The following is a 19,157-nucleotide window of genomic DNA, read 5'->3' as shown; positions in this document are numbered from 1 at the left end:
TGTCAGGGACAGTTGCAGTGGAGAGAGAAAGGTTAAGGATGCGACAGATGGAGGGGGTGACAGTATGAGAAATGGAGTTAAGTAGGTTGGTGGGGATGGGATCGGAGGAGCAGGTGGTGCATTTCGAGGAGGAAAGAAGGCGGGAGGTTTCATCCTCGGTGATCTCAGGAAAGGAGGAGAAAGAGGCCATGGTTGGTTGGTTGGTTGTTGGATAGGGCTGCAGGTTGAAGAGGAGATGGCTTGGTAGTGAACTCCAGGTTGATCTTTTGTACCTTGTCGCGGAAGTAGTCAGCCAGTGATTGAGGAGAGAGTGAAGGGGGAGTGGGAGCAGGGGGCACTTTGAGGAGGGAGTTAAGGGTGGTGAAGACACGAAGAGGGTTGGAGCTGAGAGAATTGGTCAATTGGGTGTAATAGTCCTGTTTTGCAAGGAATAGGGAGGAATGGAAGGAGGATAGCATAAATTTGTAGTGAAGGAAGTCTGAATGGGTACGAGATTTCCTCCAGAGGCGTTCAGCGGATCGGGTGCAGGACCGAAGGTAATGGATGCAAGGGGTCAGCCAAGGCTGGGGACTAGTACGCTTTGTGGGACGGGAGGTGGATGGAGCGAGGGTGTCCAAAGCAGAGGAGAGAGCGGCATTGTAAGCGGAGACCGCATTGTCTACAGTCTCAGAGGACATGATGGAGGGGAGGAGATTAGAGATGCTAGAGGATAGAGTGGGGGGGTCAATAGCCTGGAGATTCCTGGAGGTGGTGGTTAGAGTTGGACGGGGCGGGGGGGGGGTGAAGAAGTGTGAATGTGATCAGGTGATGATCGGAGAGAGGGAGAGCAGAAGTGTGGAAATTGGAGGGTGAGCCGGAGGAGGAGAGGACTAGGTCAAGACAATGGCAGTCACGGTGAGTGGGGGTGGTGGAGCACAGCTGGAGGTTGAAGGAGGATGTTAGGGTGAGGAACTTAGAAGCGTTAGGGTCGGATGGGACATCAACGTGAATGTTAAAGTCTCCGAGAATGAGGGATGGAGATGAGGGTTCAAGAAAGACGGAGAGCCATGCATCAAAGTCGGTGAGGAAGGAAGAGAAGGATTTATCAGGGGGGCGGTAGATGACTGCGACTCTGAGTGGCAGCGGGTAGAATAGCCGGATGGAGTGGGCTTCAAAGGATGAGAAGCAGTGAGACTGTGGTAGGGGGAGGGGTTGGAAACTACAGGAGGGCGAGAGTAGTAACCCAACGCCTCCACCGCAGCCAACTGGGCAGGGAGTGTGGGAGAAGAGATAGCCTCCACGGCAGAGGGCCGCGACTGAGGCCGAGTCTTCCGGGGAGATCCAAGTTTCAGTTAGGGCGAGCAGTTGAAGGGAGCGAGAGATGAAGAGATCGTGGGTGAAGGACATGTTTATTACAGATTGAGTGGGCATTCCACAGGGCGCCTGAGAAGGGGAGGGAAGGGGGGGAGAAGGGGAATAGAAATGAGATTGGAGACATCTCGGAATCGTTTACATGGATAGGATGGGGAAAGGTGAGGGGGACCTGGATTAGGGTTCATGTCTCCCGCGGATAGCAGGAGGAGGAGCAGGAGAATGCGGAGGAGGGTGGGGGAGGTCGGACGGCGAAGAACAGGATGTAAATATGTAACAAGCTCAAACAACAAGCTCAGACAACCAAACAATCACTCTAATATGGTAAACTTGGAACCCAGAAGAGTCAAACAGAGCAGAAAAACAAAGAGAGCCCCATCCACAAGCAACTCCAGACAACCAGGAGACTGTACTGAGGCTCCATTCTGAAAGTCCAGAACAAGTATCACCACACCCTGGTTCTGAGAAGTACACTGCCAGGTATAGAATATGTCATGTTGGGAGACTGAAGCCCCCGGAGACATTCATAACAAGCAAGAACATCAAAAGTCTGTAAGCCAACAAAACGGAGCTGATATCAGTGGAGGATCCCAACGTTCTTTTAAGTACATAAGTAATGCCACACTGGGAAAGACCAAGGGTCCATCGAGCCCAGCATCCTGTCCACGACAGCGGCCAATCCAGGCCAAGGGCACCTGGCAAGCTTTTCAAAAGTACAAACATTATATACATGTTTTTCCTGGAATTGTGGATTTTCCCAAGTCCATTTAGTAGCGGTTTATGGACTTGTCCTTTAGGAAACCGTCTAACCCCTTTTTAAACTCTGCCAAGCTAACTGCCTTCACCACGTTCTCCGGCAATAAATTCCAGAGTTTAATTACGCGTTGGGTGAAGAAAGATTTTCTCCAATTTGTTTTAAATTTACTACACTGTAGTTTCATCGCATGCCTCCTAGTCCTAGTATTTTTGGAAAGCGTGAACAGATGCTTCACATCCACCTGTTCCACTCCACTCATTATTTTATATACCTCTATCATGTCTCCCCTCAGCCGTCTCCTTCTCCAAGCTGAAAAGCCCTAGCCTCCTTAGTCTTTCTTCATAGGGAAGTCGTCCCATCCCCGCTATCATTTTAGTCGCCCTTCGCTGCACCTTTTCCAGTTCCACTATATCTTTCTTGAGATGCGGCGACCAGAATTGAACACAATACTCAAGGTGCGGTCGCACCATGGCGCGATATAACGGCATTATAACATCCTCACACCTGTTGTCCATACCATTCCTAATAATACCCAACTTTCTATTTGCTTTCCGAGCCGCAGCAGCACATTGAGAAGGTTTCAGTGTATTATCGACGACGACATCCAGATCCCTTTCTTGGTCTGTAACTCCTAACGTGGAACCTTGCATGACGTAGCTATAATTCAGGTTCTTTTTTCCCACATGCATCACTTTGCACTTGCTCACATTAAATGTCATCTGCCATCTAGCCGCCCAATCTCCCAGTCTCGTAAGGTCCTTCTATAATTTTTCACAATCCTGTCGGGAGTTAATGACTTTGAATAACTTTGTGTCATCAGCAAATGTAAATACCTTGCTAGTTACTCCCATCTCTAAATCATTTATAAATATATTTAAAAAACAGCAGTGTTCTAGCAAAGTAACTTGCACACTTCAGGGAAAACCAAGAGTTAACAAGAAAAAGCAGACAAGACATAAGTACAAAAGTAATGCCACACTGGGAAAAGACCAAGGGTCCATCGAGCCCAGCATCCTGTCCATGACAGAGGCCAATCCAGGCCAAGGGCACCTGGCAAGCTTCCCAAACGTACAAACATTCTATACATGTTGTTATTCCTGGAATTGTGGATTTTTCCCAAGTCCATTTAGTACTTGTCCTTTAGGAAACCGTCCAACCCCTTTTTAAACTCTGCCAAGCTAACCGCCTTCACCACGTTCTCCAGCAACGAATTCCAGAGTTTAATTATGCGTTGGGTGAAGAAGAATTTTCTCCGATTTGTTTTAAATTTACTACACTGTAGTTTCATTGCATGCCCCCTAGCCCTAGTGTTTTTGGAAAGCATGAACAGACGCTTCACATCCACCTGTTCCACTCCACTCATTATTTTATACACCTCTATCATGTCTCCCCTCAGCCGTCTCTTCTCCAAGCTGAAAAGCCCTAGCCTCCTTAGTCTTTCTTCATAGGGAAGTCGTCCCATCCCCGCTATCATTTTAGTCGCCCTTTGCTGCACCTTTTCCAATTCCACTATATCTTTCTTGAGATGCGGCGACCAGAATTGAACACAATATTCAAGGTGCAGTCGCACCATGGAGCGATACAACGGCATTATAACATCTTCACACCTGTTTTCCACACCTTTCCTAATAATACCCAACTTTCTATTCGCTTTCCGAGCCGCAGCAGCACACTGAGCAGAAGGTTTCAGCATATTATCGACGATGACACCCAGATCCCTTTCTTGGTCCGTAACTCCTAACGTGGAACCTTGCATGACGTAGCTATAATTCGGGTTCTTTTTTCCCACATGCATCATCTTGCACTTGCTCACATTAAACATCATCTGCCATCTAGCCGCTCAGTCTCCCAGTCTAGCAAGGTCCTTCTGTAATTCTTCACAATCCTGTCGCGAGTTAACAACTTTGAATAACTTTGTGTCATCAGCAAATTTAATTACCTCGCTAGTTACTCCTCTCTCTAAATCATTTATAAATATATTAAAAAGCAGCGGTCCCAGCACAGACCCCTGAGGAACCCCACTATCCACCGTTCTCCATTGTGAATACTGCCCATTTAACCCCACTCTCCGTTTCCTATCCTTCCACCAGTTTTTAATTCACAATAGGACTTTTCCTCCTATCACATGACCCTCCAATTTCCTCTGTAGCCTTTCATGAGGTACCTTGTCAAACGCCTTTTGAAAATCCAGATATATAATATCAACCGACTCCCCTTTCTCCACATATTTGTTTACTCCTTCAAAGAGCTGAAGTAAATTGGTCAGGCAAGATTTCCCAACACAAAAACCGTGCTGACTCGGTCTCAGTAATCCATGTCCTCGGATGTGCTCTGTAATTTTGTTTTTAATAATAGCCTCCACCATTTTCCCCGGCACCGATGTCAGACTCACCGGTCTCACAGCAGTGCAGTGAGGTAGATAAGTGGTACACATATTGCACGGCTTCGGACGCCAAGTCAAAGACAGTGGTAGTGCTGTTGTGAAAAATTCACAGCTATGCTGGGTAAGCCAAGGTGAACTGATCTGGCGCGGAACTAATTTCGTGAAGATCAAGGAAAAGGTCCAATGGACTGAGTAATCCTCAAAGCACTAAATCTCAGCTCCTTCATATACCAGCTTGTTCCCCCTCACTGCACAGAGAATGTCCTGTTTGTAGACATAATTCAAGAGCTTGAAGATAACCACGCAGTGCTTCACCATGTTGTCTCGGTGTACCCCCAGACGATGTGCCCTCTCTATCCATAAGGGGCCTGACATACGTGGGAACTGTAATGTGTCTGTAAACCAGCACTCCAAAAAAAAAAAAGAAGGCAGAACTTTACCATGGAGCATTTCTGGAAGACCAACCAGGCGGAGATTATTCCATCTGGACCGGTTCTCCAGTTTGTCTAATTTGTCTTCGAATTCCCATAGTTCCAAATCCAACCGAAGTGTCTGACCATCCAGCTCCCTTACCACATACTCAACCTTGCTGACCCCCTGCTAGATTACTTGAACGTCCTTGAGCTTCCATCTGATCTAATCTATCCATCACTTTCTGGAATTGCTTCACCATAGTTAATTCCAAGACCGTGCTGACCTCCCGTTATAATTTCCGCCGCCCACTCGAAGCTGGGAGATGTCGAGGATGGCACGCTCTTATCTGCCATCTTGGGTTCCATTATGTGTCTCTTCTGTCATTCGGTTCTTGCCAGCTTTTAAGTCATTCGGCTGCTGAATTCCTTCCAGAGAAGTGCTCGGAATGCTAAGAGAAATGGGTACCTCTAATGCAGGCACAGTTGAGGGTTTTGCTGTGATTATAAATGCCAATCAAACTGCGGAGAGCAGGAGCCTCTCATACCTCCATCCTCACTCCACTATTCTCAAACAGGAAGTGCTGGGCTTATTGTATAAAGGCAATATATGCAGCTGCTTCTGGTAAGGATAGAGCTTGAAAAAAATGTAACTTTTTTGTCCTGCCATACAGAATGTACAGAGGCCCTTTTCAAAATTTGGAAGAATCACTAGGGCACAAGAATTGAAAATTACACTAACGCAGTACTCGGAGAAGAATCAACATTTCAATGGTATTAATACATCCCAATCAAGAGACCACCATATGTCACCAAACATTCAGCTCAGACAATTTGCAGCCATAATGTGTCATAATTTAGAGAAGAGAGAGTAGTGATATACAGACACTACCACCACCAAATACTTAAACTGAAACACGATTTGAAATTCTAAGGGTAAGGCTGTTCCAAAGGTATTGTTTTGCTTACACGGGAACAGGGCTGATACTTGAAACCTAAGTGTGTAGCCATAAAAGTGGGAAGGGACACTGAAGGGTGTTTGATATAAATAAGGATTATCATCAGCATATAATGGAATCGCGTGGCTATCATCTCCTATAGAAATCAAATGATTCTTGAACTTTTCCCACACTGAAACAGCAAGGGGCTCAACAGCTAGAGCAGTAGTTCTCATCCCAGTCCTTGGAGAACACCCAGCCAATTGGGCTTTCAGGATATCATCAAAGAACATGCTCAAAACAGATTTGCATATCAAAGAGAAAGTGAATATGAATCTCTCTCATGCATATTCATTGTCAATATCTCGAAAAACCTTACTGGCTAGGAGTGCTTTGAAGATTGAGTTGAGAAGCACTGAACTAGAACAAAAAGTTGGGGTGATAAAAGGTAGCCTTCATGAGTGCTACTATCAAAGTTAAAATGTGGTGATAACTGGCCAATGATTAATACTGAAGTAGCGCATGTAAAATCTCTGTCCAACACAAAAGTTATATAGCACCAAAAACAAGTATAGCTACACAATTCTGTTAAAAAGCTTTCAAGATCTAGAGATAAAATGGCATGACAAGTATTATCCACCCTAACACCATGGAGGATGTTAATGTTGCCTTACATTATCAATTCAAATTTATTTTTGATTAAACCTGTCGGATCTGAGTTTATTAACTGGGTAACAGAACTTTTGGTCTTGCAGCTCAGGATTTTCATGAGGAGTTTTTAATCGGTGTTTACACGATCCTTCACATCTTTAGGAACTATTGTAATGTGGCATTATGGCTAGGAGGGTCTGCCGTAGAAAGCTGCACGGGAATGGGGTTTGTGGGAATCCCGCGGAACCCGCGGGATTCCCACAGGGACGGAAGCAGTTCTGCGGGGTTCCCGCGGGGACGGAAGCAGTTCCTGTGGGGTTCCTGCGGGGATGGAAGCAGTTCTGCGGGGTTTTCGTGGAAGTGTAAGCTACAACTGCACTAGCCTCTCATCTACCGAATACCAAGTTCTTTGAGTGCTGTCTCCTCCTCCTCTTCCTCCCTGCTTTAACAGCACAAATGTGGAAAGTCTTCTATTAAGGAGTGGTAGAGTCACAAATGATGATGGAATTCAAAAAGGCGTGGGATGAACACAGAGGATCTCTAATTAGAAAATGGAAGTTATAAAAATACCTAACTTTAAATGGCTGCATGTGTGTGTGGCTGTGTGAAGTAATGCTTAGATGGTGACTGGCTGTGATTAACTAGGGCCGATACCGGGCAGACTTGTATGGTCTGTGTCTAATATATAGAAGTCTGGATTAGGATGGGCTGGAAAGGGCTTAGACAGCAACTTCAGTGGCTGGAACATAAGGACAGTGCTGGACAGATTTTTACAATCTGTGTCCCACAAATGAGAAGATGCATAGACTGGAGTGGGCTTCAACGACAACTCCACCAGTTGGAACATAAGGATAGGGCCTAGACTTCTATGGTCTATGTTCCAGAAACACAAAAGAAAGACCATAATCAAGTATATAACATTGATTTAATCATTGAATTGATAATGAGTGTGACTATTGGGCAGACTGGATGGACCATTCAGGTCTTTATTTGCTGTCACTTACTAGGTTACAATTAATCCTCTTTGCTCCCGGGCTGATAAGCAGACCTCAGCTCTGACACAGGTATGAGCATCAGATGTCACCTGACCTACTGGCGCGTGCATGTGGTGACCTCTCAGCACACAGTGCCAGTAAATCAGAGACAAATCTTACATGTGCACACTAGAGTGTTCCAAGTTTCAGCTTCCATTCCTTCCTTGCCTAAAGTGCTGTGACTCAAATCCAGAGAGAGACTGAGGGAGCTGATTTGAATTTTCTTTTATGTATCATTAAATTCTTACAGTGATGGGTGGGGATGGGTTAAATTCTTGCGGGGACGGGTTGGAATGGGCTACATTTTTGCGGGGATGGATGGGGATGGGTAAGATTCCAGCAGGGACGGGCGGGGATGGGTAAGATTTCTGTCCCCATGCAACTCTCTACAATATCAGTAAATATTGATATTAGTAATGGCCCTACTTGACCCTATACAGTGATGTGAAAAAGGGTAAGAATAAAGAATATTCAATTCCATGCAAATCTCTCTCATGTATTTTTATTGTACCTATCTTGAATACCAGACTGGCTTGGAGTTCCCCAAGGGCTGGGTTGGGAAACCCTGCACTAATCTATATATGCAGCAAATAGCCAAATAAATATTGTTTTAAAACACTCATGTTTAATAAAATGCATCTTATAGTGGCTTTCAATTCCCCTACTAGTTTATTTTAGCAAAACTAGTGCAAATAAGCACAGTTAAGAAAAAAAATGACTTAGCATAGTGGTTCTAAAACCTGTCCTGGGGGGGACCACCAGCCATTCAGATTTTCAGGAATCCCAAATGAATATATATGACAGAGATTTGCATATAATGGAAAGAACAGACAAGAAAATTTTTCTCATGCATATTCATTAGAGATATTCTGAAAACCCGACTGGCTGGTGATCCCTCAGGACAGGTTTGAGAACCACTGGATTAACAGGCAGAAAACTAAGTAAAAAAACAGTAAGCACTTTCATTTAATATGAACAGATGAAAAGAATAATATAAATGGGTGAGTTCACTACAGAAAATATATTTAGCACCACTTAAAACTGCTACCCCCCCCCCCCCCCAAAAAAAAAAAAAAAAAAAAAAAAAAATTCCATTTGCACAGGCATGCACAATTAACTCCCAGGAGCCAAGGGGTTGAAATAATCAAAAGGACAAAACTGTTCTAAATACCAATATGCACTTGATAATGATAAAGTCAGTTTAGATGCTAACTGGAGAAAATATTTTGGAGTCTTCTATTAACGGAACATAATTTTACAGTTCACAATTGTTTAAATCTGCTGACAGTCTTGACATATCAGGGCGGCAAGGTAGACACCTTGGAAACAAATCACCACTTAAAAGCTATAGACAAAATTAATTTAGTTATCCAATAACATTAGCATTTGTTTAAAAAGCTCTCTTTTGGTCTATTTTGATGTTATCTATAAAACATATTGGTTGTGCCTTATTTTCTCTGCTCACTAACATTATAAACAGTGCCATTTGTAAAAATTGTAAACACTTACAGTCATCTAAGTCTAGTAGCGAAATCTCTTGTTTACTGGAAGAGGTTTTAGGTTGCACTGGTTTCTTTTCTTCTTTCTGTCAAAATATTAAGTGCAAATACTGAATATCACCATAAAAATTCATTCTTCTATACATACAGTATCACAGCATAGTAATTTTCCTCCTTTGGACTACTGTGATGCATACTTACAGTATCATAAAGGTAAGCCAGAAATTACCTAAAATTGACTGCAATGGGTAATGATGTGCCCCTGTCACAGCACATAACATTCTGGTTGCATTACAGTGGGAACAGCTGACTTCTATTTCTATGGAAGCTAGATATCATCTCCTATTTCTATACCTTCCATGATATGTTGATTACATAGCTCAATGTCAATAGTGGCAAGATAAAGCAATCCTGGTTTTACTCCACTTCTTGCTTTTCACAGGAAACTCAAAGGGGAAATCAGAACTACACTGTCATGCATACAAGCTTTTACTAAGCTGTGGGGGAAAAGGGCCCTGCTGTAGCAGCGGAAGCCGTTTTTCCCGAGTGCCAGGGCCCTTTTTACCGCAGCGGGTAAAAAGCCCCTAAAAAGTGGCCATGCAGTAAGAACTCTTACCACATGGCTATGCGGCAGGAAGCACTTACCACCATCCACTGAGGTGACGTAAGGGCTCCATGGTAACCAGGCAGTAGATGGGCAGCATGCAACAATGCCCAATTACCGCTGGGATAGCACTGCGCTACTTAAAAAAAAACATTCCCCAGAGTGCTAGAAGTGGCACTTGCTCAGGATGAAACTACTGCCAGCGGCCGCGTTAGGCTAGCAGTAGTTCCAGAATAGTGTGTGGTAAGCCCACGTTGGGCTTACCCAATGCTTTGTAAAAGGGCCCTACAATGTGATAAAAAGAGAACAGGTTCAGCTTGTTGCCCTGGACATAGAGCTATATGGCCACTCACTCCACAAGAAAAGAAGAGATTCTACAGAATACATACTAAGCTATAATAAAATATCACATTTTAACATAGCAACTTTTACCACACAAGTCATTAACCAGCGGTACTGAGGTACCTCCAGTTAGTAACACATGTGGTAAAATTAATTTCCCATTTCTAAAAAGACAGTGGGCCCAAAGTTGAGCCTACTGTCTTATGGGGCCGGTGCCTGAACAAATATCCCCCCCAACCCCTGTTCCAGCACCCTCAGATACCTAGTGGAGGGGGGGGGGGGGGGGGTCTCCATAGCAGTTTGGGGAGAGGAGTGTTAGATCAACCCCCAGATGTTCCTGCTCCAGTGAATGTTATTCTATTAACTCATATTTGTAACTCTCCTTCTAAGTCTGTCAAATATTTAAGTGTGCTGTAAAAGTTTCCACTGAAGAATAGCTTCTTTAAAACTAATCCTATATTAATATATACTGTCTTTCATGACACCACTTTCAAAAAGGTCACATTAGAGCTTACCTGCAAATTTTCTTTCCTTGGATGCCAGGAAACAAAGTAGACCATAACAGAAGTTCCAATGTTTATTAAAAAAAAAAGCCTGTTATGGCCAGCGGCTGCATCAGGGGGTCAGTACATGTTTATAAGGACAAGAAAAGTATGACAAAACTGTTACCCATTGTGCGAGAGAGACATTCATACAGTGGTTGGTTAATTCCTTTTTTTGAAAAAATTCTGCCATACAGTCCTTGTGCATTATTAAAAGTCTACTGACCACAACGCAACCTTATTAGGCGAAATGTGATGTGAACTGAAACAAAACATGTTAAAGTTTAGGCTGTGGCCTAGGCAATGTCAGCTTTACATTACTAGGTTACTGTCTTTTAAATTTACATATTTCTGCTTAGGCCTTAGGCAAGGCACAGAAAGACAAGCTTTCACAAACTTTTCTTATCTGCTGGTACAGTTAGGCACTGTTATCCACACGATTAGGAAAAACTCATCCATCTTTCTCCCAGTTTGTGCAGCTGTTAGCAGCCTAGTGGCAAACATGGTTCCCCCTCCCACCCTTGCCAGAGGGTGTAATATCTACTGTGGGTTTGTAGCTTTGGTACACTTTCAGCTTGCTCTGACTAACTACTGAAGATAAAAAGATCCACTGTGGGGGGGGGGGGGGGGGGGGGGGGGGTAACATAGTAACATAGTAGATGATGGCAGAAAAAGACCTGCATGGTCCATCCAGTCTGCCCAACAAGATAAACTCATATGTGCTACTTTTTGTGTATACCTTACCTTGATTTGTACCTGTCCTTTTCAGGGCACAGACCGTGTAAGTCTGCCCAGCACTATCCCTGCCTCCCACCACCGGCTCTGGCACAGACCGTATAAGTCTGCCCAGCACTATCCCTGCCTTCCACCACCGGCTCTGCCACCCAATCGCGGCTAAGCTCCTTAGGATCCATTCCTTCTGAACAGGATTCCTTTATGTTTATCCCACGTGTGCTTGAATTCTGTTACCGTTTTCATTTCCACCACCTCTCGCGGGAGGGCATTCCAAGCATCCACTACTCTCTCCATGAAAAAATACTTCCTGACATTTTTCTTGAGTCTGTCCCCCTTCAATCTCATTTCATGTCCTCTCGTTCTACCTCCTTTGCATCTCCGGAAAAGGTTCGTTTGCGGATTAATACTTTCAAATATTTGAACGTCTGAATCATATCACCCCTGTTTCTCCTTTCTTCCAGAGTATACATGTTCAGGTCATCAAGTCTCTCCTCATACGTCTTGTAACGCAAATCCCTTACCATTCGCGTAGCTTTTCTTTGCACCGCTTCAATTCTTTTTACATCCTTTGCAAGGTACGGCCTCCAAAACGGAACACAATGCTCCAGGTGGGGCCTCACCAACGACTAATACAGGGGCATCAACACCCCCTTTCTTCTGCTTGTCACACCTCTCTCTATACAGCCTAACAACCTTCTAGCTACGGCCACCGCCTATGCCCAAACAGAGACCATTCGTGCACTTGCAAAACTGTCTTCCAGGCAGTTGTCATTTCCCGAGAGGTATGTGACTCAGAGGTATATCCCATGAAGTAGGGCCCACTGCCACATCCCCACTGCTTACTGTCAGAAGGAGTAGGAACCTGGTTGTCCATTTTGATGAGAATAAATTTGGTTTTGCAGCAGATCCCTGAAAGCCTTTAGAACATTCCAAATGGCCCTGAGCTTGAGGAAACCGATATGAAGATCTGTTTCCTGAACAAACCAAGTCCCCTGGGTGTAAAACTCATCTACATAAGCTCCCCATTCTAGGTTGGATGCATCCGTTGTTACAACCTTCTGAAGAGGTGAAATTTGGAATGGTAGTCTCACCATCAAATTCATCTGAATTGATCACCAGAGAAGAGAATGAGTGAACTTTGGAGGAATTCAGATGACATCGGATAGGATCCTGGCTGCCTGAGGCAACTGAGAGCTAGGGTCCACTTGGCTTCTCTTGTGGAGACGTGCCATTGGCATGATATGCACTATTGAGACCATGGGGCCCATCAATCTCAACATTTGCTGAGCTGTGACCTGTTTGCTGCTTTGGACTTGTGAGGTGAGTGCCGATACGGTTTTTGTTCTCACTTGTGGAAGAAAAGCCTGAGCCTGAAGTATCTAGTAGGGCTTCTTTGTATTCCAATCGCTATACTAGGAAAAAGTGGGACTTGGAGTAGTTTATGACAAACCCTGGTAACTCCAACACCCGAATAGTTAGGTGCATTGGCTCTGATGCCCCCCCCCCCCCAGTGATGTGCTCTTCAGTAGCACATCATCTAGCTAGGCAAACACATACACTTCCAGCCTGCGCAGTTATGCCGCCATTACTGCTTGACATTTGGTGAATACCTTGGAAGCTGACATGAGACCAAATGGCAGTACACAATACTGATAATGGTGTTTCCCTATTCAAAATCTGAGATAATTCCTGTGATAATTCCTGTGACAATCTACAATCTGGTTTTCGCCCTCTCCACTCAACCGAAACTGCGCTTACTAAAGTCTCCAATGACCTATTACTGGCTAAATCCAGAGGTCAATATTCCATCCTCATTCTTCTTGATCTTTCCGCTGCTTTTGACACTGTCGATCACAGCATACTTCTCGATACCCTGTCCTCACTTGGATTCCAGGGCTCTGTCCTTTCCTGGTTCTCTTCCTACCTCTCCCGCCGCACCTTTAGTGTTCACTCTGGTGGATCCTCTTCTACTTCTACTTGTATCCATCTACTATATGTTCTTTTTTTTTTTATTATTATTTAATTTTAAATAGTGGGTCAGTTACCAACTTTCCACATGCTCTGTACACATGTATGTATTGAGATAATGTAAAATATCCTCCAAACAGGTACCAACATCAGAACTCCGCTCATTTTCTCTTGCTTCACCCTATGCCTGGAACAGTCTTCCTGAATCCCTACGCCAAGCCCCCTCCCTACCCATCTTCAAATCCTTGCTTAAAGCTCACCTCTTCAATGCTGCATTCGGAACCTAACCTTTCGAACATATAGGTTGCCCCAATCTGTCTGACCTATATAATTAACTGTACATTTGTCTTTTTAGATTGTAAGCTCTTCGAGCAGGGACCGTCCTTCCATGTTAAACTGTACAGCGCTGCGTAACCCTAGTAGCGCTTTAGAAATGTTAAGTAGTAGTAGTAGTAGTAGTACTTCTATCCCTCTGCCCTGTCGGCGTACCTCAGGGTTCTGTTCTTGGTCCCCTCCTCTTTTCTATCTACACTTCTTCCCTTGGTTCATTAATCTCATCCCATGGCTTTTCCTACCATCTCTATGCTGATGACTCCCAAATCTACCTTTCTACCCCTGATATCTCACCTTGCATCCAACCAAAGTTTCAGCGTGCTTGTCTGACATTGCTGTCTGGATGTCTCAACGCCACCTGAAATTAAATATGACCAAAACCGAGCTTCTCATTTTCTCCCCCAAACCTACCTCCCCGCTCCCCCCGTTTTCTATTTCTGTTGATGGCACTCTCATTCTCCCTGTCTCCTCAGCTCGAAACCTTGGGGTCATCTTTGACTCTTCTCTCTCCTTCTCTGCTCATATCCAGCAGATTGCCAAGACCTGTCGTTTCTTTCTTTACAACATCCGTAAAATCCGCCCCTTTCTTTCCGAGCACTCTACCAAAACCCTCATCCACACCCTTGTCACCTCTCGTTTAGACTACTGCAATCTGCTTCTTGCTGGCCTCCCACTTAGTCACCTCTCCCCTCTCCAGTCGGTTCAAAACTCTGCTGCCCGTCTCATCTTCCGCCAGGGTCGCTTTACTCATACTACCCCTCTCCTCAAGACCCTTCACTGGCTCCCTATCCGTTTTCGCATCCTGTTCAAACTTCTTCTACTAACCTATAAATGTACTCACTCTGCTGCTCCCCAGTATCTCTCCACACTCGTCCATCCCTACACCCCTTCCCGTGCACTCCGCTCCATGGATAAATCCTTCTTATCTGTTCCCTTCTCCACTACTGCCAACTCCAGACTTCGCGCCTTTTGTCTCGCTGCACCCTACGCCTGGAATAAACTTCCTGAGCCCCTACGTCTTGCCCCAGCCTTGGCCACCTTTAAATCTAGACTGAAAGCCCACCTCTTTAACATTGCTTTTGACTCGTAACCACTTGTAACCACTCGCCTCCATCTACCCTCCTCTCTTCCTTCCCATTCACATTAATTGATTTGATTTGCTTACTTTATTTATTTTTTGTCTATTAGATTGTAAGCTCTTTGAGCAGGGACTGTCTTTCTTCTATGTTTGTGCAGCGCTGCGTATGCTTTGTAGCGCTATAGAAATGCTAAATAGTAGTAGTAGTAGTAGACTCGAAACTACTGAAATATTGGTACAGGCATTCTTTAAATCTAGAGAACATAGACAATTGTTTTCATGAATCATGGGGTGAAGGCTGCCCACGGAAATCATCCTGAACATTTCTTTAACCAGGTATTTGTTCAGGGCCCTTAGTCTAGGATGGGATAAAATTCCCCCCCCCCCCCCCCCCCCCCCCCATTTTCTTGGGCACAATTAAGTACCCAGAATAAAATCCCTTCCCTTCATCCCCTGGTGGCATGAATTTGAGTGCAATGGCCTGGAGAAAGGCAGAGATTTCCTCTGCTTGTGTTGAGAGCTAAACTGGATAGCTATACAGGTTTGACAGTAGATAGTGTTCAATATATGTAGACAATTGAATGCCACGGCTAGAGTTTAAAGCACTACAACACAGAGAGGGTTCAAAGTGCAGAACAGTTCAAAGTACAACAAAAATCACCAACAGTCTTCGGAAACAGGACACAATTCCTTTAATTGTAAAATTCAATTTTCTAAGATGGACCCTTACACGGGCCGTGTTTCGGCGCACAGCGCCTGCGTCAAGGGTCGAATTTCTACTTATGTGAAAAGAATGCTGGGTGCATCAACCAAACTTCTTTTTCAAATAAGAAAAATTTTTATCCATTTGATAAAGTGGTAACTCGACGCGTTGAGAAAGGCCCCATCGCTTTTCATAATGAAAGAAACAAAACCATTAGAAAGAACGAAGGGACTTTTCCCAATGCGTCGAGTTACCACTTTATCTAGTGAACAAAATTTTTTCTTATTTGAAAAAGAAGAAGTTTGGTTGATGCACCCAACATTCTTTTCATATACGAACAAATTCGACCCCTGAGGCAGGCGGTGTGTGCCAAAACTCGGTCTGTGTAAGGGTCCTTCTTGGAAAACTGAATTTCAAAATTAACGGAATTGTGTCCCGTTTCCGAAGGCTCTTGGTGCTTTTTGTTGTACATTGACCACCAGAGGCACACAACCAGGTCTTCAATTTGGGAGGGGAGGGGAAAGAGGTCCTCTCTGGAGGACAAAAACTCCCCAACGCTGGCAGCGCTATCCATGGGCCATCTCTGTGACACTCCCTCCCTGTGAAACTGAACATGTGCAGGGGAGGGTGGAGACAGCATGGCAGTGGCCCATGGAAAGTGCTACTGACCGTGAGCAATGGGGAGTTTTGGGCAGCTGGAATATTTCTTCTACTGGCAGAGCTTAGGATTCCCACCAGTCATAGCAAAAGTGCCACAACTGGGGGGGCAGGGACCCCCATGGCTACACCACCGATGACCATGACATTTCAATACTGACCTGTGTGTTTTTGTGTGTTCTGACAATCTAACTCTTTGTCTCTAGCCCTTTGCTTTGAATTTCCCATCTTCCCCATGTCCTGCTGTCTCTCTCATATGCTTATAGTCTATTTTCATTCTGACTTTTCTTACTGCTGTTCCGGGACACTGTCTTCATTGTGTTTTTATCTTTAAATTCTCTTCTTTGTGCTCCTCTGGTTTATTATACTGTCAAATAGGCACCATGTGGACAGTTTTCAAATGATTGCTGAGCAACAAAGGTGATCAGTTGTCTTTAGTTTTCAGCTGAATCTAACTAGCTAGGAATTCAATTATTTCTGTAATACATGTGCAGATACACTGAATGAGAACATCCAAGCACTCACAAAAAAGTGAAGAAAAAAATGCCTCAGTAAAGCCACCCAGCCAACCAGAGTTTTAAGACTTAAGCACAGCTCACCATCATGGGTCTGAAAAAAACTCCAATCTATCAGAGTGCAAAGAATAGCCTTTCAAAACTCAGAGTAACAAAACACAGGTCCACATCCACAGGAAACTAAAATTATAGTCATAATATGATCAGTTTTGATATCAACCTTGAAGTAACTATACACAGGAAGTCAAATACGTTATCGTTTAACTTCAAAAAAGGAGACTATGATAAAACGAGAAGAACGGTTAAAAAAAACTTAGGGGGGCAACTGAGAGGGTAAAAACTGTACAACAGGCATGGACGCTGCTCAAAAATGGCTAATAATGAAATCAACACAGTTTATTAATGTTTCCTTAGGAACATTAATAAACTGTGTTGATTTTATTATTAATTATTTGTTTGGTCCCAGTTCTTTGGATAAGCCTGGTTTACTTTTCCCACTTCTTTCATCTCTGTTTGCTGCCCCGTGGGATCTATTGAGTTCTCCACATATGTGGATCCTCTTTCGCTGTTCAAAAATACCATCCTGGAGGTCCAGGCCAAACATATTCCACAAATTAGAAAAGAAAGACGGAAGTCCAAAAGACAGCTGGCATGGTTGAAAAGTGAGGTGAAGGAAGCTATTAGGGCTAAAAGAAATGCCTTCAGAAAATGGAAGAAGGAACCATCTGAAAATAACAAGAAGCAGCATAAGGAGTATCAAAGCAAATGCAAGGTGCAGATAAAGAAGGCCAAGAGGGATTACGAAAAAAAAAAAAAAGATACCATTAGAGGCAAAAAACATAGCAAAAAGTTTTTTCGGTATATTAAAAGCAGGAAGCCGGGGGGTCACGTGACGTTATGGTGGAGAGAAGACGTGTGTGAGCTTTTCTCCGTGGCCTGACTGCTCTTATCAGACTCAATAATAGTTTCGGAGCCCGGAACGGAATGTTCCCCGCGTTAATACTCAGCAGTGATTGAGTTATTACAAGTTTGTAACTTTAAAATAACAGGATGGCAGCGAAATCTGCACAAAAAGAGAAGCTCCGAGGAAAGGTAACTGAATACAAAATGGCGGCCTCACCTCCAGAGGCAGGATCGTCGGTGTCATCCGCGTGGATAAGCGAAATTACAACGGAGATGACGGTGGTAATGGAGGAGTTATTGGAAAGACGCCTTGCCCCGCTTGATAAAAAATTAGACAACAAACTTGAACAACTAAGTCTGAAACTGGAAGAGCTGACCAAAGAATGCGGAGCATACCAATCTAGAACCAGCGAAGTGGAGGAAAAAATAACTGTAATAGAAAACCGCCAAACGGAGTTAACAAACCAATGTAAGGTAATGGAAGCTAAATTAGAAGACTTGGAAAATCGTTCCAGGCGGAACAATATTCGTCTGGTGGGATTACCGGAAGCTCTTGGGGGCCGCTCGTTGGAAAGAGTACTTGAGCAATGGCTTATAAAAACAATTGATTTTCCCGTTGAATTGGGCCCTTTACGTATAGAGAGAGCCCATAGACTGGGAGTGAGACAAGAGGAGAAAAACAAGCCAAGAGTGGTGATATGCAGAATTTTAAACTTTGCACACAAGCAATTGATTTTACAGGCAGCGCGATCTGATAAAGCTCTGTTTTTTGAAGACTCAAAGATCCTGTGCTTCCAGGACTACTCGGCCGCCATAGCGACAAAGAGGCGCGCTTTTTCGGCAGTGTGCTCCCAGCTGTTTAACATGAAGATACGATTTTCACTTCAATATCCTGCTACTCTGAAAATCATATATAAAGGCACGACTAGATCTTTTGTATCTGATAAAGAAGCGAGGAAATATGTGGAACAACTGACGAAAACTGAGGGACGAGCACTGGCAGACGGCGGACAAACCTAAGAAAGTACAAAAGAGCACTTCTAAAGGATTATACAGTAAAATGGCATAAGCAACAAAGAATTGGTGCTGAATTTAAAGCTGGAGATTTGTGTGAATAGCAGTACAGCAGTTGTTTAACATCTACAATAAAGTTAAAACTTAAATGTTAAATGTTAACGGTTTACGTTCTTCAACAAGTAGCGTTTGCCACCCTGATGGATACAGCCGCAGAAGGAACCTACGGAGGAAACCTTGATGGATATAAGGACAGGGTGTGAAACCTTTTGATTGAGAGGGTCCACTATTGGGGGGCTTAACCTTTGTGAACAGTTTGGTCCCCTACAACGGGACAATGCATCCGGTATGTGTGCTTCAAATCCTGAATCATCACGTGGAAAGAGGGAGACCGGCGGCAAGTATTGAAGCTAATACTGGAGTCAGGACATAGACTCGCTATAAGGCCCTGTCTTTAAGTTAAAAAGCAATAACTCTGGGATATAGGAGGAAAGAAGCTTTCGTTGAAACAATGTTTTTATGGTCCTTAGATAAAGATAACCAAAAATGTTAAATTGAAGGTTACAACAGGTTCAAATTGGTTAATCACTGTATTACTGCAAGTAGAATCGGTAAAGAATAAAGGGACCCTATTAGGGTATTGTTGGGGGTGGGGGTTCAATGGTTGTTATAAATGCGAGCTGGATACTGGTATGAAGAAGGGGAGTAGAAATATCGTTTAACAAAAGGTTCAAAAGGGTT

At 44.0% G+C, this 19,157-nt stretch overlaps 1 protein-coding gene across 1 annotated transcript in view; it reads right to left on the bottom strand.

Moving 5' to 3' along the window:
* AP3B1 (adaptor related protein complex 3 subunit beta 1) overlaps positions 1 to 19,157 on the bottom strand; it is a 1,191,861-nt gene that overhangs the window by 517,441 nt on the left and 655,263 nt on the right. Inside the window, exon 21 of the mRNA XM_030193246.1 lies at positions 9,033 to 9,108. Coding sequence (XP_030049106.1) covers positions 9,033 to 9,108 — 76 coding nt within the window. The remainder of the gene's footprint in view (positions 1 to 9,032; positions 9,109 to 19,157) is intronic.

This window comes from Microcaecilia unicolor, chromosome 2 (assembly GCF_901765095.1).
Source record: "Microcaecilia unicolor chromosome 2, aMicUni1.1, whole genome shotgun sequence".
In the NCBI taxonomy this organism is placed as follows: Eukaryota; Metazoa; Chordata; class Amphibia; order Gymnophiona; family Siphonopidae; genus Microcaecilia; species Microcaecilia unicolor.
Note: the sequence above shows the minus strand (reverse complement) of the source record. Positions and strands in the feature narration are given on the sequence as shown.